The 26,583-nt window shown below is 43.7% G+C and overlaps 1 protein-coding gene across 1 annotated transcript; it reads right to left on the minus strand.

Annotated features, from left to right (window-relative positions):
• Positions 1–4,068: 4,068 nt before the first annotated feature.
• On the minus strand, positions 4,069–25,904 carry beag (IC cytokine homolog beag). The gene is made up of 17 exons (XM_084602156.1): positions 25,737–25,904; positions 25,440–25,500; positions 25,219–25,317; positions 23,593–23,646; positions 23,445–23,514; positions 22,244–22,341; positions 21,927–22,041; positions 21,748–21,815; positions 21,608–21,654; positions 20,844–21,007; positions 20,218–20,369; positions 18,230–18,547; positions 15,954–16,020; positions 15,554–15,642; positions 10,502–10,613; positions 10,378–10,421; positions 4,069–4,497 (listed from the first exon to the last, which is right to left on the minus strand). The coding sequence occupies exons 1-17, from the start codon at positions 25,753–25,755 to the stop codon at positions 4,464–4,466; spliced, it is 1,611 nt and encodes a 536-aa protein (XP_084458282.1). The 5' UTR covers positions 25,756–25,904; the 3' UTR covers positions 4,069–4,463.
• Between the last annotated feature and the right edge of the window lie 679 nt (positions 25,905–26,583).

The raw sequence follows: 26,583 nt of genomic DNA on the forward strand, positions 1-26,583 counted from the left end.
CACAGCGCCTTTGAAGCATCCCGCAGATGATGAGGTGTGTATCGATGGTGCTGGCCAGAAGGCACACTGAGCAGAGGCTACGGGAAAAATGACTTTAAAGAGGAAGGCGATGTCTGCCCGAAAGGCCACCGATTTGCAGGCGGGCCACCCCATTCCAGGGGATGATGTTTAATAGGACTGGTACCAAAATGGCTAGCATCGCAGCATATCAAGTCACTACCCTTAGCGTCAGAGGTATGCGTAATCGTCGGAGGCAGCAGCAGTTAAGGCATCTGCTAAAGAAATGGAGCGTGTCTGTAGCAGCAATTCAGGAAAGAAAGTTGTCCTCTAATAAAGAGACAGAAGCTGCTCTTGAGCCGTTTTTGCCAGAATATAACATTATTGTTAGCTACGCTCGAGGCTTGTCCGGCGGGTGTATGCTATTCCTGGCCAGAAGGCTAGAGATGACAGGCATGTATTATCGCATATATGACGAGGGGTGACATATGTTGTGACCTCACAATTTCAGGTGTGCAGTGGCGAATTCTTTGTGTTTACGTCCCCGTAAAACAGCGAGATAGAAGGCTTTTTTTTTTCTGTCATTAGTTAACCATTTGTGCACAGATCGCAAAATTATATATGGGAGATTTTAATTGTTTGTAAGAATGATGACCGATCAGTGTTATGTAAGAGATATGACGCTAGTGCTGCATTACTTAACAATTTGGCTTTGTCAATATAATCTTGTGTATGTGGGGCAGAAAAAAGGCAACAGTATTCATTTCACAGTTTTCCTCTAATGCCTGCCTTGACAGAATTTGTTTCTGCAGACATGTTAGCAAATGTGTTGTTACTGGGTGCGGCCCATCTTCTTCAGTGACCACTGTATGGTGTCTCTTCAGGTAGGGAGGTACAGTTGGCACATACTTCACCCTCGGTGGGAGCTGTGGAAGATGAATAACTGTCTGCTCTCAGATGAAATTTTTAAGTGTGATGTACCTACTTGTTTGAAAGACATATGGTCACGCCATGATCTGTCAGTTTTTAAAAAATGGCACTTGTTCAAACAGGAGACCAAAAACTTGGCAATTGAAGCCTCTATAAGAATCGTGTTCCTGAAGACGCCACCTGGCCGTGGTCGCATTGACCTTGAGCCATTGCCTAGCAACCGCCACAGCTGGCGGTGCCGCTGGGCCGGTCTCCTCATGAACAAAAAAAGTCTGCAACGGGAATTGAACCTCGATACCTAGGTTCCCCGGCCGAGCGCTTTACCAACTGCGCCACGCCTGGGATCGTGAGTAGCGCATCCTAATTTTTTTGTAACAATATTTATTGCCTCAGGGCGTCAGCAGGGTATGATATGAAGGATGAATAAATGATTAAATTAATGGAAGAAGGTGTGCTAATTTTATGAAGTCCAGGAGTGAGCGATGATGAGGCCCCTGCGTCCAAGCGATATATGAGGCAGGATTGCTTTCTGAAAGGCCCATTATCGTCAGTTTCAGTGCTGGGCAGTCCCATAACAAGTGGTAATAGTCTGCTTCGACATTTTCATTTTTATAGATCGAACACCCTAGGCGGGGATATGTGTCTGAAGTGAGATCACGTCCTTGTGGCAGCTGGTGTGAGGGCAACATCGACCCGGGTCTTCCTAAGCGCAACCTCCTCAGCACAGGTGAGACCGCAGGGGAGGGATATCGCACACGAAAGAATAAGAGTATGTGTGCAGCACCGGAGGTGCTCCTTTTTTGACAAAAGGAGGGTAGCGTCGTCCACTTCAAGGAGCCACAGCATTCATGAGTCTTGGTTCACAAGGCGAGTCGCTAAATCTGCTTGACTTTGGGAAGGCAGCAGGTCCCGTGGGACCCACTCAATACGTACTGACTGCGAGATGCACGCTACAAGCTGGTGGATGTCGACATTTTGGCGCAACGGCTGACACGTCGGAGCAAGCGTACTGCTTGAAGTGTGTCAGTGCAGATGACAACGTGGCCATCTTAATTCTTCTCCATCGTGAAGATGATAGTAGCACAGCTGGCGGCACCGCAGTAGACTAACTAGTACTAATTAGTCTACTAAATAGTCATAAATAATGGCAATGACTGTCTAAGACGTCACAGTCGATAACATCATGTGATGACGTTTTAACCAGTCTTGTCATTACTTGACTATTTAGCCATGACTAATTAGTACTAGCTAGTCATTAGCACTGATTAGTCTAAATAGTCATAAGTAATGATAATGACTGGCTAAGACATCCCGACTGGTGATGACGTCACCAGGCAAAGTTCACCCCGCCGGGCGTTCGATCCAGGCATCCGTGCGGCGCCATTCATTTGGCGCTTCCTCGAACTCCACATCACACAGCATATAGAAGCATCAGCGGCGTTTTGAATTGGTTTACAGGAAAGAAAAGGCGCAGTATCTGTCAAATTCTCTGCGGGCACCTTAACAGAGTCTAAGGAAAAGGAGGAAGGTGGGGGTGAAAATGGAAAATGCCGTGGTGGAGGGCTTAAGACCATCGCGCAACTGACGCTTTCGCCTCATCGCACGTTACGTAAACCATGTCTTACTTTCAAGCGAAACCTAGCGTAGCCAGGGGTATCTAACTCTCGCTACCCATGGGTTTCTAATCGCATACCAGACACAATCGGAGGAGTTCCCAAAAAGAGGAACGATTTACTCATGTTGAGTGAATTTTGTCAACACTGATGAGCTCATGCCCTCCCAAGCTCACGGCCACCTGATTGGTGCCATGGGCGCTGCAGTGTCCGGGTCTTTTGTGATTATCCGGATTTAGGACCGAATTTAGGAAGCCAAGGTCAGGTATCATTGTCCTAATATGCAACCCCTAACTCCTTTATTGCCACAAAAATTCAACAAAAGTGACCATGCAGAATTTGTTATTGCGTTATTTGCCGCTATGCATTATTGGAGCAGCAGTTTTAGTTCCACTGCTCTCAAATTTACACTAGCCTGCCACTGCCATTGGGTGCGTCCACCAGCCATTCATGCCATTTCAGACTAGTTTTTGGATTGTAGAGTGCTGTTTGGAGATATTACCTGAAATCGTCAAATGCAGACTGAACCAAAGGTTTCTATTTTTTTGCTTTTGAGTCAAACAAGCGGGAGTGCTGAAGTTACGTGCCGCCTTTTTTTTTCCACTGCTCCCGTCATCTAGAGAGAGAGCTGCTACAGCATCAATGGTCCTTTAGTTTCATTTCAGGATGGTGTCCAGCCATTCTAAAGAATACTATGTGCGAACAGCGGAAGCACGCACCCACGTGCTTACTCCGTTCTTTGAGTGTGCTGGAAAGTCACGTTTTGAGGATGCTTCGCTGCACCACAGACAGTGCAGAGGAAATTTTGTCAGTTTTTTTAATGACATTCAATATTTCAAACATTGTTCCTAATTTTTTAAAAACCGAATTAATAAGATTTTACTATGGTAGCATTGCTGAGGGGCTAATGGCATATGTGCAGCCCATGTCTGTTGCAAAAGCAGCCAGCAATCAGGGATCTACTGTGATCCTTTTTTTCCACAATCTGCATTGGCCATATTGTCTACTGTGACCCAGGCATACACACTAAAGCACCAAACAAGAGAAAATTTAAGCCGAACCTGTTGACTAAATTCTACAAAATACAACATGCTGCAACTGGAAAATAGAATTTCCTCAATTAGTGACATTTAGGAACAATGTCGCATTTCGTCCACATACTACTGAGAAATATTGGCAATTATTTGATCCAGGTTCGCATTCTTTCGGAAGCACTGCAACCAAATTTGCAATGCACATGAACATGTAACGCGGCTAGCACACGGTTATGTCACAGGACTAGTAACTATACCAGTAGTTACCAGTAACATCTAGAAACAGTGTGTGATAGTCTCTGTATGTTACAGGTGGTTAACCAGAAAATCATTGCATTGATCTTTTGAGCCCTTTTTGAGAAGATTAAATATCAACAATTTTTAAGTCTTCCTTTCAGCAGCCCTGACAACTCGCCTGTATTTCTGCCCTCAAATTCCACATGCTACATCTCTGTATCTCTTTGTGCAGAAGAATTTAAAAGAGCAAGAAAATGTTAGTATACATGCAAGTGGCTGCACATGCAGTTGCATGCCAAATTTTTTTATTCTCTTTTAATGTACAGTCAAGGTAAACACTTAGCAACAAAATATAGCTTTTTACAAGACGGTCTTGTTACTTTTCTTGTTTAGCATCCAAAGCTGTGCAGTGCTGGGAGAAATTAAACTGGGTAAGTCGCTGTTCTAGAGTCTAAATCCCAGCAATGACCCTGTGCATGCCTATACAAACGTTACACACGTGCAGGTACTTTGCACGATGTGAACATGTGGACTGCTAGGCTGAATAATGTTTTGTAGGGTACAGACCAAGGTGCACAGTTTATGCAGACACTAAGACTCTTGGTTCACTCTTCACAGAGAGATTGAAGAAACAACACTGATACTTGGATTCTCAGTATTTCGGCCTCTTGTATTCTGGTGTGCCACTGTAAGGAAAACAATAGCCACTGTAAAAAAATGTCACAAATTATGACTACAATGTGCAGCTACTGGGCCTAATGGCTAGACACTTGCAACCTTGATATTGTAAGAAGGAGAAGACAAGCAGAAAACAAGTCCTTTACTATGAAGTGAGTAGCCAGCACACCATCAGCTGTGTAGGTCAGATCATGTGTTTGGACATTTATATAAGTGAGAGTCATACATCAGTAAAAGGTAGGTGAAACCATTTCCCCAAATGACTTGTCTGGGTGCCCTATTCCAATGTGTTCAGGTTTTTTTTTCTTTCTTTTAGCACCCGTGAAAGGGCTTGTGCCAAAAAAAAAAACAGGACCAATTAAGGAAGTGAAAAATGAAACCATGGCAAATGGCTGCTGTGAACACTCCACATCTGAGCATCCCCTCTGGCGTCTTTTGTTGAGTTCCAAAAGTATGCTTCACAGTAATGTTGCTCATATCTGCTCAGACACACTGCTGTCACTTGAAAAAAATATGTACTGAGACCTAGGGAAAATGTGCAAAAACAAACATTTTAAGCAAAACAAAAAGCTTAGTGCACAAAGTGCTTAGCTGTGCAGGAGTTACTTAATATGCAGCAAAAAGCACATGCTATGAATTTTTCTCAATGTGCAAGCCCTCATTGTTTAGTATCCCTATACTGAAAACAATACAAGAGCACAATTTCGTGTTGGTGAATAATGTGGCGTAAACATATGGCAAAAGAACGGAATAGATATAGCCCAACCTACAGATATTTTTACTGAACAATGTAAACACCATTCACAACACAGCCTTTGCAATTGTTGCATTCCTTTCATGCTTATATAGTATATGTTTGTGCATACTCTGGTGTGCACAGCATTGCTATAAGGGTTCTCTCATCTCTGTTGTCAACATAAAGGCAGCACCATTTTTCAAGAAACAATGATGGACAGAGAAAAAGGTGTACAAGTGCTAGAGAGATACAACACAAATTAGAAGAAATATGGCTCACTTAATACCGCCGACATTAGGCACAACGGCGCTTGAGTCATGTGGTGGTGGGAATATGCAACTAATACAAAATATTTGTTCAATGCATGCCACACTTAGACTAACCTACAGCAAGAATGCATTCATCTCATTCAAAGTTCTGATCTGATGCATGCACAAGGAACAGACAAAGGAGGCTGCCACTGAACGAACGTTTGCGCACTCTCTTGTAGGCACCCACATGACAGCAGCGATGACATAGCATGCATGACTAAAGAACCCTCACTTCTTAGCAACGTCTTGGCACAAGCAATGTTTTGAGTTCTTTTACTATCCAATTGTGTCACGTGTTCTAGGTGATGTAGGTCTAGCGGATGCAAGCAATGACAACGCTTCAGCATTGGCACACAAATATCTATAGCCATTTTATGCCCACAACGAGCCAATTGGAAACACAAAAGTAATCACAAACCAGGAAAACTGCGGCCACTGCAAGCACGTGCGAGCGCAGACAAGAACGCGTGCAAGGGAAGCTATGAGCATGTGCTCGGACAAAAAAAAAGGCATCATAAAGAAAGACCCTCTGAGGGTCTGCACAATATGAAATGATGAAAAGTAACCTTTTCAAGGGTATCACGATGGTATTCATTTTTATAAAAGGCCAAGATTCTATCTTGCACATCGTGTGCTTTCTATAATTTTGCTCCGGAGTGGAACGAAATTATCTAATCAAGTCCCACCATTTGCATCGTGCATTACGCAGGTCCACCTTTATTCAGCTTGAACCAACAAGCCTTCATGGCTTGGGTAATATGCCTGTCTTACAATCTGAAGGGCCTTGTTGAATTCCCGTCCCATTCAAGTTAACCCAGTTTTATTTTTAGCTCAATTATTTTCTTTTCGTTACAGCAAGTTTTCTGACAAATTTTGGTTTAATCCTAGTATTTCGTTTTTTTTTACTTTGTTTTTTCTTCTATGTAAGTGACCCAGCTAACTTAGTAATTTCCACGTGCTATGGATGGACGGGAGGACAGACGGACAAAGGAAGTTGAATATGTAGCCGTTAAATGCATTCCTGCATTAAAATGTTTCAGGACAGAAACCTGCTTCACCAAATACTATGCGACTTCCAGTGCCAATTTAAAATTAAAATATTTAGTTTGTCCAACACTATCAGACTGATTTCATCAATATAACCCCTCTTCATTTACACCACAGTGGCAAAACATTCTTTGTGTTTGACAGTGATATTAAAAAGTTAGTGCTGCTGGAAAGCACAAACACCACGATTATTTCAAGGAACACAAAAGTGGTTTCTATACAAATAATATGCCAGGTATGTAGGGTTGTGCAAATATTCAAACGTGTTGGATATCGAAGCGAATAATGCAGTATTCGATTGAAGCGAATACAGTCGAACCCGGATATATCGGAACTCGAAGGGGATCGCGAAATAGTTCGATATATCGATAATTCGATATACAAAAAACGGCTCGTGACGGAACTTACGATGCCAAAAAACGATACCGCATGTGTCGCGTAATCAACCCACTCGCATAATGAACCCACTCTCCACTTTTGCACCCGAGATTTTGAAAAAAAGAAAAATGCGTTAAGACCAGCTCGCTCACAAGCAAGCGATTGAGCGATCTCAGCGACCAGCGGCAGCGACAGAGCGAAAAATTTCAATGTTGGAACTGCGTCCCTTTTGCTGCTCGAGCCACCACGAGCCACCACGACAGCTCAATACAAGGTTTCTGTGTCGCTGTGGCAGAAATCGCGAGCGTTTTCGCTTGCATGTGGATGGCCCGCGCCACTCCGTTTCGGTCGTCGCATCCACAGCTCATTTCTTGGCAGCGTGCCCAGATGCTGCGCAGCGATAACATCAGGGCGCGTTTATCTTTCTATAGCTCCTCCGGTGACGGGGAGCGGACTTGGCAGAGTGCCCGTGATGGCTTGATTGCACAAGCCTGGTTCGATTTATCACGCCGCGCTTGGAGCGGGCGTCATGATCGCAGCAGCAGATCGCGTGCTTCCGTCGATTCATACATGCAAAGATAAACGGCTCCCGCAAAAAAAAAAAAAAAAAAAACAAAGAAAAGAAAAAAAAAAAGCCTGCCGCGTTTTAACGTCCGCAGCCGCCATATCTTACGCTATGTCGCGCGTACAACATAACGATAAGAAAAAATGACTCTCGCAAAAAAAAAAAAAAAGAAAAAACAAAGAGAGCTGCCGCTTCTTAACGTTCGCAGGCGCCATAGCCACGTCAGCCGCCGCGGGCAGAGGGTTCGCAACACACGCTGGAGAAAGTGTCCGACGTCTGTCTGAAAATGGGCTGAACTGGCTTGGCGCATGCGTAGCGCGTGCTGAAGGAGAGAGATAGCTCGGCAAAAAAATGGGCACACCCACGCACATGGCTTGCAAATGTCATGTGTTGGTGCGCGGGAAACGATAACTGCAGATGCGCGCGCCTTTGGGGAATGGGCGCCGCGGTGTCCAGAACTGTCCCCTCTCATTCCTTCCGCGCGTGGCTTGAAAACGTCACGCGGCAAACGGCCAAGGGTGACGCGATCGTCTTTGGGGAAGGCACACTTTCCAGTGCGTGGTGCGGAGTTCGATATATCGAACGACCGGTAAAATTGAGTTCGATATATGACGCGGTTTTCCTATACTTTTACATGGGATTTTCAAGAAGATATTCCGTGAGTTCGATATAACCAAAATTCGATACATCCGGGTTCGATATAACCGGGTTCGACTGTATCAGGATTTGGAAACTTCAAATATTTTTGAGTATTTCGAAGTTTTAAAGTTAAGGAAAATAAACTATTGAAGAAGCAGTCAGCAGTTTTACGTTCTGACATTTCCGTGACTTCCGCATGACTTTACCACTTTGCGCTATAGCTGCGTTTACAAACTGGGCTTTCGCCAGCTGCAGTGTCCTGCACTTCCGCTGGCGTGTGCACGTGATGGGACAAAGGCAAGACCCGGATGTGAAAGCAAGCATGCCAAGGCAGAAACTGTGCTGAAGGCCAAAAGACGAAGATGACAAAAAGGTAAGAATAATGAATAATAATAATAATAATAAAATTTATTAGGAATAATAAGATAATAACATGGATAAGAACCACTACACAACCCTGACCAAGGTGAGTGGGTGAGCGCTCTGTTGGCACTGGGTGTTACAGCAGTGGTGTCGCTGGAAGTCAGCTTCAGGCAGGCATAGATTATTTTACATTCTTTGTCGGTTTAAATCTTCCCAAAGAGGCACGGCTCCCCTGCGCTTCTCTACCACCTCTTCGCATGTTTAGACGAAAGTGCTTGCCTCGAAGGAATAATAATTTAAACCTGCTCTCTTAAAAATAAGGGCCCTTCATGCCTTCACACAGTGGCACATCTGATGGTGTGGAAGGGTGTGCTCGCATCTCCTCGCGGCTTGTTCTGGCCCATGCCGACAATGTGCCTCCATCCTGAGTAGTGATACACGTAACTTTACAAGGCTGGTTTATGCAATGCATGACAGAAACCGCGAGTACCACATCCTCTGGCGCATGTGCGATGGCGCATTGGCTGACATTTTTCAGTTTTCACGTAATAAACGACACAAGCTGTAGTTTCATCCGATAGCTGTATGAATGGGACAAATATACAGTAACCATACGATGAGCAGATCGAGTCAGAGAAATTGCGACATCAGATTCAACACATTAGAAGTTTCAGCCATGCTTGTACACTCACTGAACGCAGTGGGATGCGTGACTCGATGCAGCACAAGTTTATAATATGAATCATGTCCGAAAAATATGAAATATGTCAGCAGCTTTTATATTTAAAATCAGCAGCATGTAAAAAACCAACATACAAAGTTTGGTTTCGTTTATAGGGTTTAACATCCCAAAAGTGAATTAGGCTATGAGAACGCTGTAATGGAGGACACCGGAAATTTCCGCAAAGGCTTGAGACTACGGTGCTTAATGCACTTTGGCTTGCTGCTGTTTGAACATTGCCTTATTAAAACTTTAAAGTGTGAATTTTTATTTTGTTTATTTTATTCTAAATTCTAAAAATTTTAAACTTACCTTTAAACATATACTAATGTAATGACCTGCCTTTTTGTTTCTTACTACATTCTTTGCCACAAACCAGTCGCATCAATTCTAAACTATGCACTCCGCATCGAAACTATAGGAAAAAAATAACTATTCGCTTCATATTTGCTTCAAACTGAAAATCAACTATTCGGTGCCTGCATGCATGCTTTCCTGATTAAATCAATATGCGGCGGTTCTGTACCTGAATAAATCATTAAAGCATAAACTAGGATCTCGTCAAGGGACAATTTTCATAATTTAAAATTTCTTCAAGGAAAATGCTAGGTTTGCACAGAAGAAATTCTAACCTTCCCCAGTGAATAATTATTCAATGTCCCTCAGGTCCTCATATATTCACATCATGAATGAGCACCAATTTCAAGGTATCAGGTAAGCATAACCATTTCAACTTTATCCAAAGAAATTAAAATAAATATACATGCTTTAAAGCACTTACACTTATGAAACAAGCAAACAAAAAATGGCGACCACTGTAGCTATAGTAGAGCTACCGTAGAACACTTAATCATCTATTAAACGGAATGAAGTGCTGTGTTCATGTCCGATGTCTAATCCAGTATCTTATAACATGAGGTTTTTCATGCTTCAGTGGCACTTTATAACGTCCACATTTGCAGAAAATTAGAGACATTTGACAGTGCTCAGGTTACATGCATATATGTGCAAGCAGCTCTTGAAGGGGATAATTGCATATATTATTTGGATGCGAAAGAAGAGAAAAGCCAGTCACTTATTACACCATATGCTAGCCTGGACTAAGCACACCACCGTCAAAGTACTTACAGGCCCACAAAACCGTCCCCTTCAGCTTTGCGGCGTGCAATGATCTGCAAGAAATGAAAAAGATATGTGATAAAAACTTGAACGCCAACAGAGCCCGACTGATAACCAGCACGCACTGCATTACCTGATTGATCTTCTGCAGTTCACGGTCAAGCTTGGCCTTGTCGTCTTTCTTTCCAGCAGCACGACGAGTCTTACGACCGTCTGCCATCTTGACACCATATTGAAAAGCAGCCCTGTAAACAGTTCCCGGTCATCAGTATGAAACGTGCGGTACTAAACATGGCAACATCTGTGTCTGTAGTACTTCTCAGTCAGGAGCAACAACAAAAATTCTTGTGGCTGAATAATAAGGAATGGCTTTATATTATGTGTAATTTTTAAGCCTGAAAATACTAGGGGACTACACCTGTGGGACATGTCAAAAACCTTGTCAACAGTCACTCCAAAGGGCAAATTGCATAAAACTGTGCTTCGCAAACGCTATTTACATCATATACAGTAAAAGCTCGTTAATTCGAACTTCACGGGACCGGGAAAAAAGTTCGAATTATCCGATGCTCGAATGGCCTCGAAAAAACTGACCAGAACCATTTGTATTACGGTAAATGTACTGTATTTAGTCAGTAACGAACTCGCATAATGAACCCACCCAGCCCTGATTTGTGCCTACGAATCTGAAAAAAAAAAATAAAGGCGGCAGTCAGTGCATACGGTCCACAACACAATTCTTGGCAGTGCGCCAAGATGCTGCGCAGCATAACAGCGTGTTTATCTTTTGACTTTAGCTCCGGCAGGGGGGAGGGAAGCGAACTTGGCAAAGTGCCAGCGCTTGTACGGTTGTGCAAACCTCCTTTTCAGTACATTCGCTTTATCATGCTATGAGCAACTGAGGCAGGCGCCTTCTACTGCCACTCCAATCATCGGAATGAACGGTGCTAAAAGCCAGCGTCATGATCGCGGCTGACTCGCGTGCTGGCTGTTGACCACTGATGGGTGGAAGGATGGATGGCTATTGCAAAAAAAGAAAAGTTTAACCCATAGTGCCCATCTGAGATCATAGCCTTTTATGGGCGTTAGCTGGGACCACGCCGATAGTACTTATCCCTATTTCCAAATTAACAGGGTTGGAATTAACGAGTGTTTAGTTGCGAGCTACGGAGGTTGCGCAGAAGAGAGAGCAGGCAGCCGCCCCCATGCGGCCATGCACTGACCTTGCCGCGGCTGCCGTCCCCTCCCTCCAACGCTGCCGGTCGTCGCGCCGGTCATAGCGCCATTTAAGTTTTACCCACTCTTCCATGGTTTTACCTGGTTCCATCTTCTGTGCCCGTTTTGGACGTGCACAGCTTCTAATTATGCCTTCCGATCGGGGAGGTGTTTCTTTACTTTTTTTTTGACGCGTGATGTGTGCCAAGCCGCCCAGACGCGACGGCGCATAGTTCGAATTATTCGTAGTGGAATCGACACGCGCTCGAATTAACGGGTTTTTTTATACACAGATCTCTATGGAGCTTGGCCGGACCAAGTAGTGTAGTTCGAATTATACGAAAATTTGAATTATCGAGGTTCGAATTAACGAGCTGTCACTGTAATTCTATGCAGACATCAGTAAGTATTTGCCCCGCATCTTGCAAGTGACACTACACTCAACCCTAGGTGAAACAAACTGGTTCACACACTGTTTCAGCCATACTCCCTACACCCATATTGTTCTCGAAAGTCTTCTCGAACAACTGAAGCACAATCCACAACCTGAGAACCTTCGGCTTCTGCACCTGTAAAACATGCAGTATAGAAAGAGCATTTCTGATCAAGATTACAACAATACATTCTGCTGAAAATGTGCTACCAACGTTCAAGCCTGATGTATGCACCTCCACACAGAACGATAAAAAGGCATAAAAAATTGGCTTGCAGAATGCTTTACATGCTTTAGAGAGCAGCGGTGACGTAGCGGTAGAACATCCGCCTCGCATGCAAGAGGACCGGGGTTCAAATCCCGGTGCCGCGCAATTCTCCACCGGATGACAAAAAAAAAAAAAAAATCCGCGTGTCGATGGAATTGCATATACAGGTTTGGGGTGCGACCTGATGCCGGTGAACACCTCCGGCAACGCACTCCCTCACCAGAACAGGAGTTGGCCACCCTGGTGCAGTAATTGGCCACAACCTCCTATGATAAGCTCCATAAAACCTCGGCCCTCAGTCACCAGCGGCTGCGGAACAACTGACCACGGCGGCGGTCAGACCTGTGCCGCAGCAGGGGGTGCTAAGAAAGCCTGGCTCCGCTGGACAGGCCGCCATTGGAAACTGACCCTGGCAACGTTTAATGCTAGAACCCTAGCTAGTGAAGCTAGTTTAGCAGTGCTGTTAGAGGAACTAGAGGGCATGAAATGGGATGTCATAGGGCTTAGTGAGGTTAGGAGGCCGAATGAGGCATATACTGTACTGAAGGATGGGCATGTACTGTGTTATCGAGGTTTACCAGAGAGGCGACAACTAGGGGTAGGTTTCCTTGTCAATAAGTATATAGCGGGTAATATAGATGAATTCTATAGTATTAATGAGAGGGTTGCAGGCATCGTAATTAGGCTTAATAAGCGGTATAAACTGAAGGTTGTACAGGCCTATGCACCTACATGTAGTTATGATGACCAGGCAGTTGAAAGCTTCTATGAAGATGTAGAATCGGCAATGCGAAAAGTAAAGACGCAGTATACTGTACTAATGGGCGACTTCAATGCCAAGGTAGGGAAAAAACAGGCAGGAGGCAAGGCAGCAGGTGACTATGGCATTGGTTCTAGGAATAGCAGGGGGGAGTTACTAGTTGAGTTTGCAGAGCGCAATAACTTACGAATCATGAATACCTTCTTCAGCAAACGGAAGAACCGGAAATGGACATGGAAAAGTCCTAACGGAGAGACTAAAAATGAAATCGACTTCATAATGTGTTCAACCCCCGCCATTGTGCAGGATGTAGAGGTAATCGGGAAAGTTCGATGTAGTGACCACAGGATGGTGAGGTCCCGAATTAGCCTAAATCTGAAGAAGGAATGCAATAGATTAGTAAGAAAGAAATCCATCAACGAATTAGCGGTGAGGGGGAGGGCAGAAGAGTTCAGGATCTCGCTACAGAATAGGTATTCAGCTCTAACTGAGGATGGCGACATTACCCTAGAGGCAAGGAACAATAATTTCAGAGATATCATTACTGAGTGCGCGGCAGAAGTAGGCGGTAGGATAGTTAGAGAGGATACCGGTAAGCTGTCTAAGGAGACGAAAGATTTGATTAAGAAACGGCAGAGTATGAAAGCTTCCAATCCAACAGACCAGATCGAATTGGCCGAGATATCAAAGCTAATCAATAAGCGCAAGGTGGCCGATATAAGGAAGTATAACATGGAGAAAATTTAGCATGCTGTAAAGAACGGGGGAAGCCTTAAAGCGGTAAAGAAGAAATTGGGCATAGGCAAAAACCAGATGTATGCGATAAGGGACAAGGCGGGCAACGTCATCACTAATATGGACAAGATAGTCAAAGTAGCCGAGGAGTTCTATACAGATCTCTACAGTAGCCAAAGTAGTCAGGACCGTAATGAGATTGGCGGTAGGGAAAAACAGTCAGACGTTCCACCAGTGACGAAGGATGAGGTCAAGAAAGCACTAGAAAATATGAAAAGGGGGAAATCAGCTGGAGAGGATCAGATAACTACAGATTTGCTGAAGGACGGAGGGGATATCGTGCTAGAAAAACTGGCCACCCTGTATACGCAGTGCCTGGTGTCATCGACGGTACCGGAAGTATGGAAGAATGCAAACATTATCCTCATTCACAAGAAAGGGGACTCTAAGGACCTTAAAAATTACAGACCAATCAGCTTACTGTCTGTTACGTATAAGGTATTTACTAAGGTAATCGCTAATAGAATCAGGACAACCTTAGACTGCAATCAAGCAAAGGATCAAGCAGGGTTTCGGAAACGGTACTCTACTATCGATCATATCCATACCATCAATCAGGTGATAGAAAAATGCGCGGAATATAACCAGCCCTTATACATAGCATTCATTGATTACGAAAAAGCATTTGACTCAGTTGAAACCTCGGCGGTGATGCAGGCATTGCGAAATCAGGGGGTAGACGAGCCGTACGTGAAAGTGCTGGAAGATATATATAGTGGCTGCACAGCAACCATAGTTCTGCATAAAGAAAGTAACAAAATTCCCATAAAGAAAGGTGTTAGGCAAGGAGACACAATCTCCCCAGTACTATTCACAGCTTGTTTAGAGGAAGTGTTCAGAGACTTGGAATGGGAGCAGTTAGGGATAAGGCTAGATGGAGAATACCTCAGTAATCTGCGATTTGCTGATGACATTGCCTTGCTAAGCAACTCGGGAGATGAACTGCAAATAATGATTGATGACCTAGACAGGAAAAGTAGAAAGGTAGGCTTGAAAATCAATATGCAGAAGACTAAGGTAATGTTCAACAGCCTCGGGAAGGAACAGGAGTTTACATTAGGTAGCGAAATACTGGAAGTAGTAGGCGAATATATCTACTTAGGACAGGTAGTAACCGCAGATCCGGACCATGAAAAGGAAATAACAAGAAGAATAAGATTGGGATGGAGCGCATTTGGCAAGCACTCGCAGATTATGACTAGCAGCTTACCGGTATCGCTCAAGAGGAAAGTATACAACAGTTGCATCTTGCCTGTACTCACCTATGGGGCTGAAACGTGGAGGCTAACCAAGAGAGTTCTACTTAAGTTGAGGACAACCCAGAGGGCTATGGAACGAAAAATGGTAGGGGTAACATTAAGAGATAGAAAGCGTGCAGAGTGGGTCAGAGAAATAACTCAAGTTAACGACATTCTAGTGGAAATTAAGAAGAAGAAATGGACATGGGCAGGACATGTAGTGCGAAGAGAGGATAACCGATGGTCGCTGAGGGTAACAAACTGGATTCCAAGGGAAGGAAAGCGTAGCAGGGGGCGGCAGAAAGTTAGGTGGGCGGATGAGATTAAGAAGTTCGCAGGGGTCAAGTGGATGCAGCTAGCACAGAACCGGGTTAAGTGGAGAGATATGGGAGAGGCCTTCGCCCTGCAGTGGGTATAATCAGGCTGATGATGATGAATGCTTTATGGCAAGAAGAGCATGTCTCAAAAGTGCTTACTTTGGCAGAGCCTCCTTGTGACTCATGTACTCGCTGTACTCTTCCTGTGTATCAAAGTCCCACCGACCAATGGGACCCTTCTTGTTGCCCTGTATGAAATATGTTCGAAACAGTGAGTATTAGAGGTGGTCGGCCACAGATTATGTTAAACCCAGTCCACCTACCAGCAAACACGCCTTTAGAAGAACCAAGAGGATGCAATAGCAAGCAAGCAAGCACCTGCTTAGTTTTCAGTGCAATTTCATCAACAAGTATGCTTTCAGCCAGTCCACTTAGTCAAATAATACCCGTAAATCGTCCAGACCATTACTACCATCTATTCTAACACCGGATGACTCTCCTTGACTGCCTTTGGTTTTCTTGAGATTGCTTATGACCAAGGGGTACAGGATTAACTCACGAGGTCCATCTTAGTGTAGTCCACTTCGTCGTCACTGTCTGCCACAGCATCTTCATTCTCAGGAGCACTGCGCACGCAAACAAAATTAAATGCAGAGGTCTGAAACAGCAATGCCCATGAGTGCACATCATTTTTCTAATGTGTAGACGGAAGTTAAAATGATAAAGACTGTCCATATATCAGAATATGGAAACTAAAAGCGTAAGGCACGTTGAACGTAACAAATATTCGCACATGCAAGTGCACAGCAATAACACAAAGCTGCAGCATGCTTCATCTTTTATCCAACAACTAATTTCAAGCTGCAGCTGCTTATCATTTCTGCGCGTGAACTGTGAAGATGCCCTGGCAGCAAGCCTTAGTGATTTCCTTGGAGAGCACCAAAGTGACACCAGCAACTTTTTCACCACAAGTTAACAGTCTAAATTTAGACACTGCACAAGAAATCAGATCAGGTATCTGCTGCTTTGCAAGTTTTCAGTGACTGCAACCTAACTACAGTTGACATGCAACACACTCAGATTCAGGAAGCATAAAGCAAGATCATTTGTATTTGCACAACTGTTTTTTTTTTTTTTTTTTTTTTTGCAAAAGCTTAAGATTTGATCAGCTCATCGTTTTCAATGCATTTGAAAATGCTAAATCAAAATAGCAACTTTGGTTAATTTGTACTCTCAGCTTTCTTTGACTATGTTCTTGCGAGAACTAAACTATAGGGAGGCATGTGACAAAGGACAGCAGTGATAGACGTCTATAATGCAATGAACAATGAGAACAGAATGAACATGACAGTGTAGCACGAAATACTAGGCACAAATGCAAAATGAGGCCACCCCTCGATCCTGAGATGTGGAATAATCCCACTTCAATCCCACCTTCTGGCTATCTGTGATCTTATTCTCAGACATGCCTTCACAGCAAAAGCATACAACTCCTTTTCTGTTCTATTCTCATATGTTACTAAAGCAATCGGGCAAGCTTGCAAAACACAGGACCAAGTACTTATACACCGTGAAATAAATAAATTTGTTTCGCAAGGCTTCCACCCTTCCAACCATAAATATTTAAAATTATGCCAAGTCGATCCATCAGAAGTGTTCTTTTCTGCAATGCATAATTGGCACTGGAGCCAAAAGCACAAACAGTTGTAGTATAGCATACAATTCCCATAAAACAAGCTGACAGCAGCTGGAAACCATTTCTAACAAAAGTAAACCAATCTAAGTATTCCAACTTGTACTGTACTAACTAGCGAGTTCCTCTGCTAAAATAATAATTGCAGGCACCTAACTTTAAAGATTCTTGTGAATTTCCTTAGAGTCAAACAATATCAGTCCAACAAACAATTTTTGCTGTCATACAAATACCATGAAGAAGGGATATCCAAGTCTTATGCTTTGATAGAGTCGCTATAGACTCACTCCTTTTAGATAACTTTTTTTTAAATGCAGTGCATGTCATTAAAGGTACAAGCAAAGAATTAAATGAAATTGTTTAGTGATGTATTCATACACGACCAACAAAGTGCAGTATATTTCAATCATGTTTTTACATAACTCCATTTTTATTTATTGCAACTGTTCCTTCCTGTTTCAGCTGGGACATGCACCAGTAGTAGTACACACAATGGCACAGTGTTCGGTGGTCGAAATAATTCATGTTCCTGCTTCCTGCCAACATTCAGGTTGTCACTACAGTCACATTGACACTGAGAGCTTGCTTCTAACAATATATTCTGTCAGTCTTGTTACCTTAGTGGCACGAGTGGGAACATAAGTTTTTATTTCCTTTACCCTGCCACAGAATTAATTTCAGTCACATGATTGCAGCCATGACTGAACTGAGCCAGACAGTAAGAGCATATAGTACAACCTAATATTTTCTGCGCTTCCGTGACGGTTTGTTATATTTTTTGCTCATGCTCCCAATTTACTGCCGCTGGCACTGGCCGTATCACTTTCTGACAGCAGCATGAGAGGTAATGTAGCCACTTTGGAACAATTATGATCACGCACGACAGCCTGTATGGAGGTCATATTTATTTCAGGTCATCTAGGTACCTTACATTCCAACTCTAACCATTCTCATCCTGATGACTGCTCAGTTCACACGTTGTTACTGACAACACTTGAGTTGCTTTCCTTTCTTTTTCGACACAAGTCCACCGAATAAAAAGTCTGCTAGAATCCTACGTCAGCTTGCCTGTCTGTTGCTATGCTTACATCTCAGCCATGACATATGGCTGCTCTAGACTGAAGGCAACTACGAGCACTCACCCTGGGTAGCATTCAGCATAGCTCTCTGGTAAGTCTCGTTCCAGCTTGCTGGTCAGCTTGGCCTTAAGACGACCACTATCCTCGCGCTGCTGAGCAGCTGAGGGGGCTTCAGCTGCGCTGGACCAACGCGTGTCATGACTCCGGTGGCCACTCCCACTACTGCGTGTGGCCGCACGCTCGTCCTCCAGGCTGGGCTTCTCAAAGTAGGACGACCGCTTGCGCTCCCGCTCTTGCTCACCCTCACCCCGCCGGCTGCTGTGCTTGCTGGCTTTCTCGGGCACGGCCTCCGGAACGTAGTCACCCACATCGTCAAAGATGCTGCCGCACGAGTGGGCATGCAGAGGAAAAAAAAACACAAAAGCCACTTGAGATACTCATTATATCAAACTGAGCAAAGTAAAAAAGTGGAGGGACACTTAAGCTCTGCCTTCATGGGTGCTACATGGTAGCATAAATGACTCCTAACTGCAGCTCCTCCTATGGATCCTTATTAGCGTATGCATGCACTTTGCTACTCTCTTAATATCTAACCCCTAATTTGCGTCTCTGCTATCTCACACATGCTTATTAGGATATGGTCATAAGCTATTAGGGTATTTAAAAGACCACGTGACATAGAAACCTATAAATCTTCACTAACAAACCATATGGACAAGTCTGACTGGCCTAGCAGCATCCTGCTCATCATTCTTGGGTTCTGGAAGATTTGGTTCCCATCTTACCAACCCGTCTTAATGACGAAGCCCAAGTTGGCAGCTCCAGCAATGTCATATAGTCTCGTGATGTCCAACCCACTGACCAACCAGTCATGCCAATTACTAATTACCACCTGTCAGAGCATGCCCATGATTTTTTAGTCACAACGCAGACAATGCTGCATTTTCTGTAGAGTGGGGGATTTAACTCTGCGACGTTAAAATTGGCTTCATGAGCACTCGATAGTTGAATCACACTGGCATGTAGCTGTAGGCATTTTGATGGCGTTACAACAATAAAAGATCTCTCACGGCTCAATTTCTATGCCTAGCATCAAACAATGCGCAGCTACCTAGCGTAAAATTGCGAGTAAGCGCCCCCTTCATGCAAGTCGAAGTTACCGCCAAACAGGGGGAGGGTGGAGAAGTGGCACCTATTCTGGAATGGCACCGGTGAAAACAAATTTTTCCTAAAAATATATATATATATATAAACCCCAGTGCCAATGGGTTTTAAATTTTATCTCTGATCAGGCTAATCAGGCCTAGCAATAAGCGCTGAGACGGCGCACCGTCGCAGAATCGCTACGCCTCCACCACCAATGCAAATTGACCAACGCTTTGCTGCCGCTGCCGACATTTTCTCTCAGCGTGCCATTTAACTATGTTAGCGATTGCTTCATATTTCATTTTGACAGCAGCTCCCGCCTAGACAGCAGCCATCTGCTCTTTTGGCACGTGCACCGCTCGTGATGGTACCGACAATGTCTATCAGCCTCTGGGCTTTTGACATTTGTGCACCTGGTCCAGTCAGTGCCATCAGGATGGCATTTTTGTTTGTGATGTTCTTGAGAGCTGAGATTCAGCTGGATTCTTGGACTGGATGGGGCCGGACAGTGTTGCCTGGGTGCGGTGCGTAATAAGGGCATGGAGCCAGCTGGTGGGGGGGGGGGAGCACTTGCATGTGTGGGGGCGCCTGCTCGGAATTTCATGGCAATGTAAATGCTAGAGATGCTCTTTGATGCAAGACAGAAATTTTGTGGAAAAGCTTCAAGCTCTGACATCACTGGCCAGCACTTGAAGCTTTTCTATCACAAAAATATTCAACAAGACGGGTTTCCGTCAAAACCCTGAATTTCAAGAAAGAAATTTCTGTATTGTGGGCTCATACCTATATGGCCAACTTCTCTTTTCATTTTGAGAATGTTATGTTTTTAAAACAGCAGCTCAGGTGCATGAATCATGAAAACTGTTAGGCCTGCGGGAGAAAAAGAGAAACAAGCAGGCTCTTACGCATCGTCCACTGCCTTGCTAGGTCCAGCCGACTTGTCAGCTCCCTTGCCCTTCTTCTTGCCCTTGCGGTTGTGCATGCCTTGACGCAGGTATGACAGAATCTGGGTCAGCTTGTTGATCACTATGTCGTTGGTTGTGAGTGTGGTGTGGCTCTGTGGGGCAAAGTGTGAAAAGTAAAACGCACTCAGTTTAGTACTAGCTTACGAGGCAGCTCACTGAATAGAAACCAGCAACAAGTGACTAAGTTATAAAGCAGTTTTCAAGTGGATTCTTTCACTAAAAGCTTTTTCCACCCTGCTGAACTAATTGCGATGTGTATGCATGCAGCATAAATGCCTATCCAAACCATGTAGAAACAAAATTGCAGTGCATATAGCTCTATACAAAAGAAGTCCACGCAACAGCTGGAAACTTGGTTACTGAAAGCGCAATAGCAAGAATCCACGCATATTGATTATGCTATTGTGTAATCAGCGAAACCAACTACCAGAAGGAACAATCACACAAATAATTTCAGAATAATGCCAAGTTACTACAATGTCAAATATTGAGCAAGAACATGCATGTGTAAGCAAATAAGCCTAACTACTTCAACCAGAGTAGTGAACCAACAAGGTGAGGCTTGCCTCGAGGGCTGGACAGTCCTTCTTGCTGCGGACAAGTGTGGTGGGGATGTCACTGTCAGCATATTCATCATCCAGCTCGATAATGTATGCCATCCGGTTGGGTAGGAACAAATCGTTGCGTTCTATCCTCTGCGGTCGGAACAGCAACCGGTAGATGTTGCGCCCTGGTAATTCAAAGAAAAAGGCATAATGCATGCAGTGAGTTCTCCTAGCTATATGATCAAAAACAGAGCACACTTATCGGCTGCGTTTAGGTTTTTGATGTTGAATCTTCACCAACTAGCCCAAACTGTTTCTGCTAGCAACTCCTAAGGGCATACAAGTATTACGTGCAGTAAGACATTCTATTTGTATGGCTGAGTACTGAATCTATCCCCTCCGCCTACCTTCGTTTGCAAAAAACTACTGTGCTGCATCTTTTCCATTTGGAAGCAAAATTGTTCCCTTATATACAAAGGGAGAAATACAGATTCGTGAGGAGGAAGAGGCAGTGCCAAAACAAAATCACAAGGGTGAAAAATGGGAACAGTACTCAGCTTTGGCCCAACTGCCCATTTTTTGCACCTCTGAAATTTACTACTCTCTCACGGAAAACTATTTTCACCTCACAGCTAGACCTGATAAACAAAATGCGAAATATAAGGAAAGCTGCTGGCTTACAACATGTTTACAAGAGCTTCCATATTCATGCACAAACAGCTCGCACTGCAGAAAGTGCAATGCCAACATTATGCAAACTGACTGAGAGAAAGAAAGATTCGCACCCATAACGGTTCTGAACTGCATTTCCTCCTCCTGCGGTTCGTCTTTGCTGAAAGGAAGCGGTGCAAATGAAAGACAAAATTAGCAGAACTTCCTAGGGTCAGTTATTAGAGTCAATTAAGCTGGAAGGAGACTTCCTCACTTGTGTCGAGTCAGGGTTTGCTCCAACTCCTCATCCTCTTTCTCCTTGTTGGAGATTTCACTCCGTACCTGGGCAATGTCATTTAAAAGGCACATTGTTATCAATCTGAGGAAATAAAAAATGCGCACAACTTTTTTTATACATGTGAATATATACACTTTGGTGCAAAATGCTCTTGCCTTTTGCAGAAGAGCGTAGTCGAGACCTTTCACCAAGTGAGTGTGCTCCATGTCACCACCCAAGAACTTGGATTCCTGGATCATCTGACGACGACGCTCAGCAGCATCCAGACCCCTGGTGACAATGGCAGCATTAATGCAATACACTGAGAGCTTCACCAGTCTGTCATGCTAAAAGGCACTGTACACTGTTATCTGGCGACCTGATCAGTTCTTTCCCTGACCCTGTTAATACTGAACCCACTCATAAAAAGCAAACATCTGCAATGTTCTTGTTTTTATAGCCACATAATAACAATGCCAAGCTCAAAACATACGATTTAGCGTCTGGTGCGACAGCCCTGTAGCCTGCTGTCGATGAAATGGGATCTTCATTCTGGTAGTCTGGATTGACGCCTTCTCTTCTCTCCCGAGCCTGCAGGTTTCACAGTCTCGTGTTAACTAAGCAACAGCCTAAAAAAAACATGCATGCCTTCTCAATGCTCCCCTGTCCCTTAAAACTTCAACCTATTCAACCAAACCACTTATTGCACAACATGTAATCTGATTCGGTGCAAACACTCTAAGACATTTCAAACTATAAACAGCTCTAACAACATCCTTGCGCACACTGGTCAGGAATATTTTTCATGCTCGTAAATCCTTGAATTAATCACAACATTAGGTTAGCAAGAAAGAGGATCTCAAGTACAGTGGTCCTAACAAATGAAGACCTATGTCCAAATGGATTTATTGCACACCAAATGACTTGTGGCACCCTAAAGAGCTTGTCATTGTCATTATCAGTAAAAAAAATAGCCTTCGCAGGATCATACAGGTTGGATAACAGAGTATGGCTGATTTACGTCTATTTAAGCCCCTCAGGGTAGCAAAATTTTGCTTATGGGTCATATGTCTGAATAAACTAAAACTGAGACAAGACGCAATACAAAATTATAGTTATCTGCCTGAAAAGGTCACTTTCAAGACAACTGAAACTTTCACAATGGTAATACAGCAATGGTAATACAGCAATGCTATGCTGCATTCCTCTATTACTGATCCAGCTTCATTTACCACAAGTGACCTGATTACAAGGACTGTTTGATACCACCTTCCTTGCTCAGGAACCAAGCTCTGACAAAATGAAGCAAATAGGTGAATTTTGAGGATCAATAAAATTCTTAAAATGATGACTATAATTAGGACAGGCTTCTGTAATTGAAACCTACTGCTTTGTTCCATATATTTCAATTCCCCTTCAGGCCCGAGTGCAAAACAAGACCACACTCTAGCATTCTGTGAGTACCTGCACACTTCAGCTTTCACTTCAGCTTCAGTCATTTACTAAATGCCACTTTGTGAAAGGCAACAAAAATGTGAATTAACCAATCACTACTGAATTTCACTACTGAGCTTCTTCAATATGAACTGAAGACCTAGTAAAGCAACCAAAGTTACAAGGCTTATCACAATGAACTAAACATATGAATCCAAGATTTCTTATGACCTGGCTACAATGAATATCAGCAGGCTTACCCTGTCTCTGTATTTCTCTGCTAGCTCGGCCAATTTGTCTTCTTCTTGTTTCTTGAGTGACGCATAAAACCTAAAAAATATGTGAAAACGTCAGACAGACCAAAGCGAGAAACGAGGTAATGGGGTTAAAACAAACTGTTCTCCTCACATCTTCTTTTTGCGCCTTTGGTCGCCTTTGTCATCATCTTCAGGTGCTGGTTTACTGAAAAATGGAAAGCAAGAGTTCAGATATATATAATACTTCATTGTGACATGTTTAACAATGTGAAAAGGGTAACTAATCCAAACTACACTGTCCTGTACTGAGGTAAAGCTGGCTTAGCATTGACTGACACATTTCCCACAGTGAACTATGACATCCACTGAGATGGCTCTCCAAAGTGATGAAAAATTATCAAAGCAAAAACGCCAATAACACCAAGCTGTCAGAGCAACTTCCAGCTCCACACATGTCATAAATATGAGCCAAACATGTATTAAGAAGCTGTGCCATTGTCACCTCCAAAACACACTTTTGAAATGCACTATTCTAATTAGCAGCACTTCAAAAAGCCTAACTAATACATGAGCTCTTCACCAGATTTACTTGAGATTTTAGTACTTCCAACTTGTTGATGAGAAAATCAAAACAACATGAACACCACATGACCATCTTTATTTATGGACATTGTAAATTTAGTATGATAACTATCAAGGTAACACATAGCAAAACTGATAAGCTTTATAACGTCCAAACCCAGGGGTTTTGAACATTCTGAACTGATAATCAAATCACGTTCCCAAGGGTCCCCTCTCTCCAGAAAAAAAAAAGCAGTTTTTCTATACCATGTACCAGTATCTTAAAAGCAAAAGGCCAAGGAACCAAAACTGAAACTGGGTTTCGGCCAAGTGTTGATGACACGACAGACTGGCCAATGATGCCACAGATATGGTCACAAACCCGTTCCAGTGGTTTGGCTAAACAAATGACTGTTAAAGAAAGCTGGGATTGTTCTTTGTCTGAATTGACTAAAAGCAAGCACAAAGCTTTGTCCTTCGGCAAAAGCAAAGTGAAGGTTGGCGGCTAAACATTAAGTGATGTTGCACATGCAGGGTTGCCCATAGAAATCCTGTTTGAAGCCATAAAATGGGAAACTCTGATTTGCGGCTGTGAAATTTGGTACAAAGGACCAAAAATAGTGGAGCATACACGATAAAGATTTCAGTAAAACCTAAGATGTAAAAAACACTGTAGTTGACCTTTAAGTCATCTCTTGGCCTTGTAATTTGCAAGGGACTGCTCTACCAAGAGAACTGCATTTGGACTTGTGCAGTGCACCTATTTTTACACTGCAGCTTATATGCTCAAAATGTGAAGCTCTTTTTTTTTCAGCATCTTGCAGCCTGAGCACACAGGCAGTTGGAAGCACTGTAATGCTTATAGATCTTCTTTCATGTTAGAGGCACACACTGTTTTCTATGAACTTATCAAGCTGCAAAATATTGATGTGCTATAAATGTAAGTTCACAAAGTGTTGCAGAAGATACTGTTAGTGCTTAGAGTGGTTGCTTTACAATGATGAGCCCATCTACTGTGAATAAAGCTGCTGTCACTCCAACAAATCCAGTGTGTGCACAGGACTTTTGGAACAGTGCAGCCTAGATGCAGCAAACAATGCAGTGCGGAAGAAGGATTTGTATCCATCTTCCATACTCATCCTCATTTTAACTAAACTCGCGCAGCGTGCTCTTTCACAATGCCATCAGTAATATGTCGAGATGCTTAATGTCTTACCGGTGCGTTTCCTCCTTCGCTGGTGTCGGCGTCGCCTGAGGCGTCGCTCGAGGTGTCATAATAAGCTTCCGAAAGTCATCGTTGGTCATCGGATGATGGCTACATTAAACGAAGCAAACAAGGGTTTTGGATTCGACGACATAGTAGCCACAACATCAGTGCTCTTTCACAATTATATGGACCGGCATAACAGCAAGAATAATGCCATAACGACTAATTACCTTTCCGATGACGACACATTCAGCCCCGGAGGAGCGATCGGGTTGGAGTACGATTCACCACCTGCAAGTACCGAAACAAATGCCGTGGCCACTACTTGCAAAGCATCGTACATCGCCACAGCAGAGGACGCAATCACATCTTTCAGGGCCTAAAAGATGGTTCTGTCTGCATCAAGATGCAGAGTTTACGCAGATCAACGAGCTGCAAACGTGGTCCTCAGTTTAAAGCATGAAAACATAGACTCTTCGGTTGACAGTGAAAACGAACACATCCGTCAGAAACGTGAAAGCACTTACCTTCCCCTCTTTCCGGCATTTTGAAGCTTTGGGCAGCTTGTAAAAGCTGCGTAGATACAGTATAAAGCCTTGTCTGTCAGTAAACACAGTCACAGGTTGCGTCCCAGTACGACGACGCTCGAAGTGACGTTTCGTTTACCTAGCTACAGTGACCTAGACCTAGCTGCCTAGCTCACCAAGCGCAGCAAGCCAATTGTCTATGGCTACGGCAACTTAAGCACCTAGCCGGCTGTAGCCACAACATGGCTGAGCTACTTTCGTTTCGAAAAGGCAGTGCAGTTATGGTGCAGTGCTTTCAGTTTTGCGCCGCAACAGCTGATTTCGGCGTCGTTAATTTACAACGTGCAAACATGATAATCCCAAATATCTGTCAACTAAATGCCTTCGAATTCGCTGTACTACTCACACTACCACGAGCCAACCAGTCGTCCGTGCTTGTTCAAGGAGGCCGTTCTTGCATGGTGATCCTGAGCCATACGCGTGCGTTTACCTTGTGCCAATAAATTACATCCACAGTCTGGTTCTACTTCAAGTCATCATGTGCCAGTGTACCGCATGCCTGGACAGATTAAATATCCCGCTGAGTCTACAAACGCGATCCTAGTTTCTTGGTCTGTCTCCCTTTATGGGAGCGTGCGCCTGTTATTTCTCGCCTTACTCACCTCTTATAAACCTACCAGCTCAGCTACCTCTCCAGCGCAGCTAGGAAAACTCTAGCGCACAGTGAAGAGTTCTGAGTGAGTTGTTAAGCGACAGTACAGCTAACGGTGCAATTAGGAATGCACGGTGTTTAGAGTCGATCATCATTGTCTAAAGTATTCAAGTGATGTGTTTCGGCGAAAATATT

Source organism: Amblyomma maculatum, chromosome 4, assembly GCF_055883805.1.
Source record: "Amblyomma maculatum isolate TAMU_Amacu chromosome 4, ASM5588380v1, whole genome shotgun sequence".
NCBI lineage: Eukaryota > Metazoa > Arthropoda > Arachnida > Ixodida > Ixodidae > Amblyomma > Amblyomma maculatum.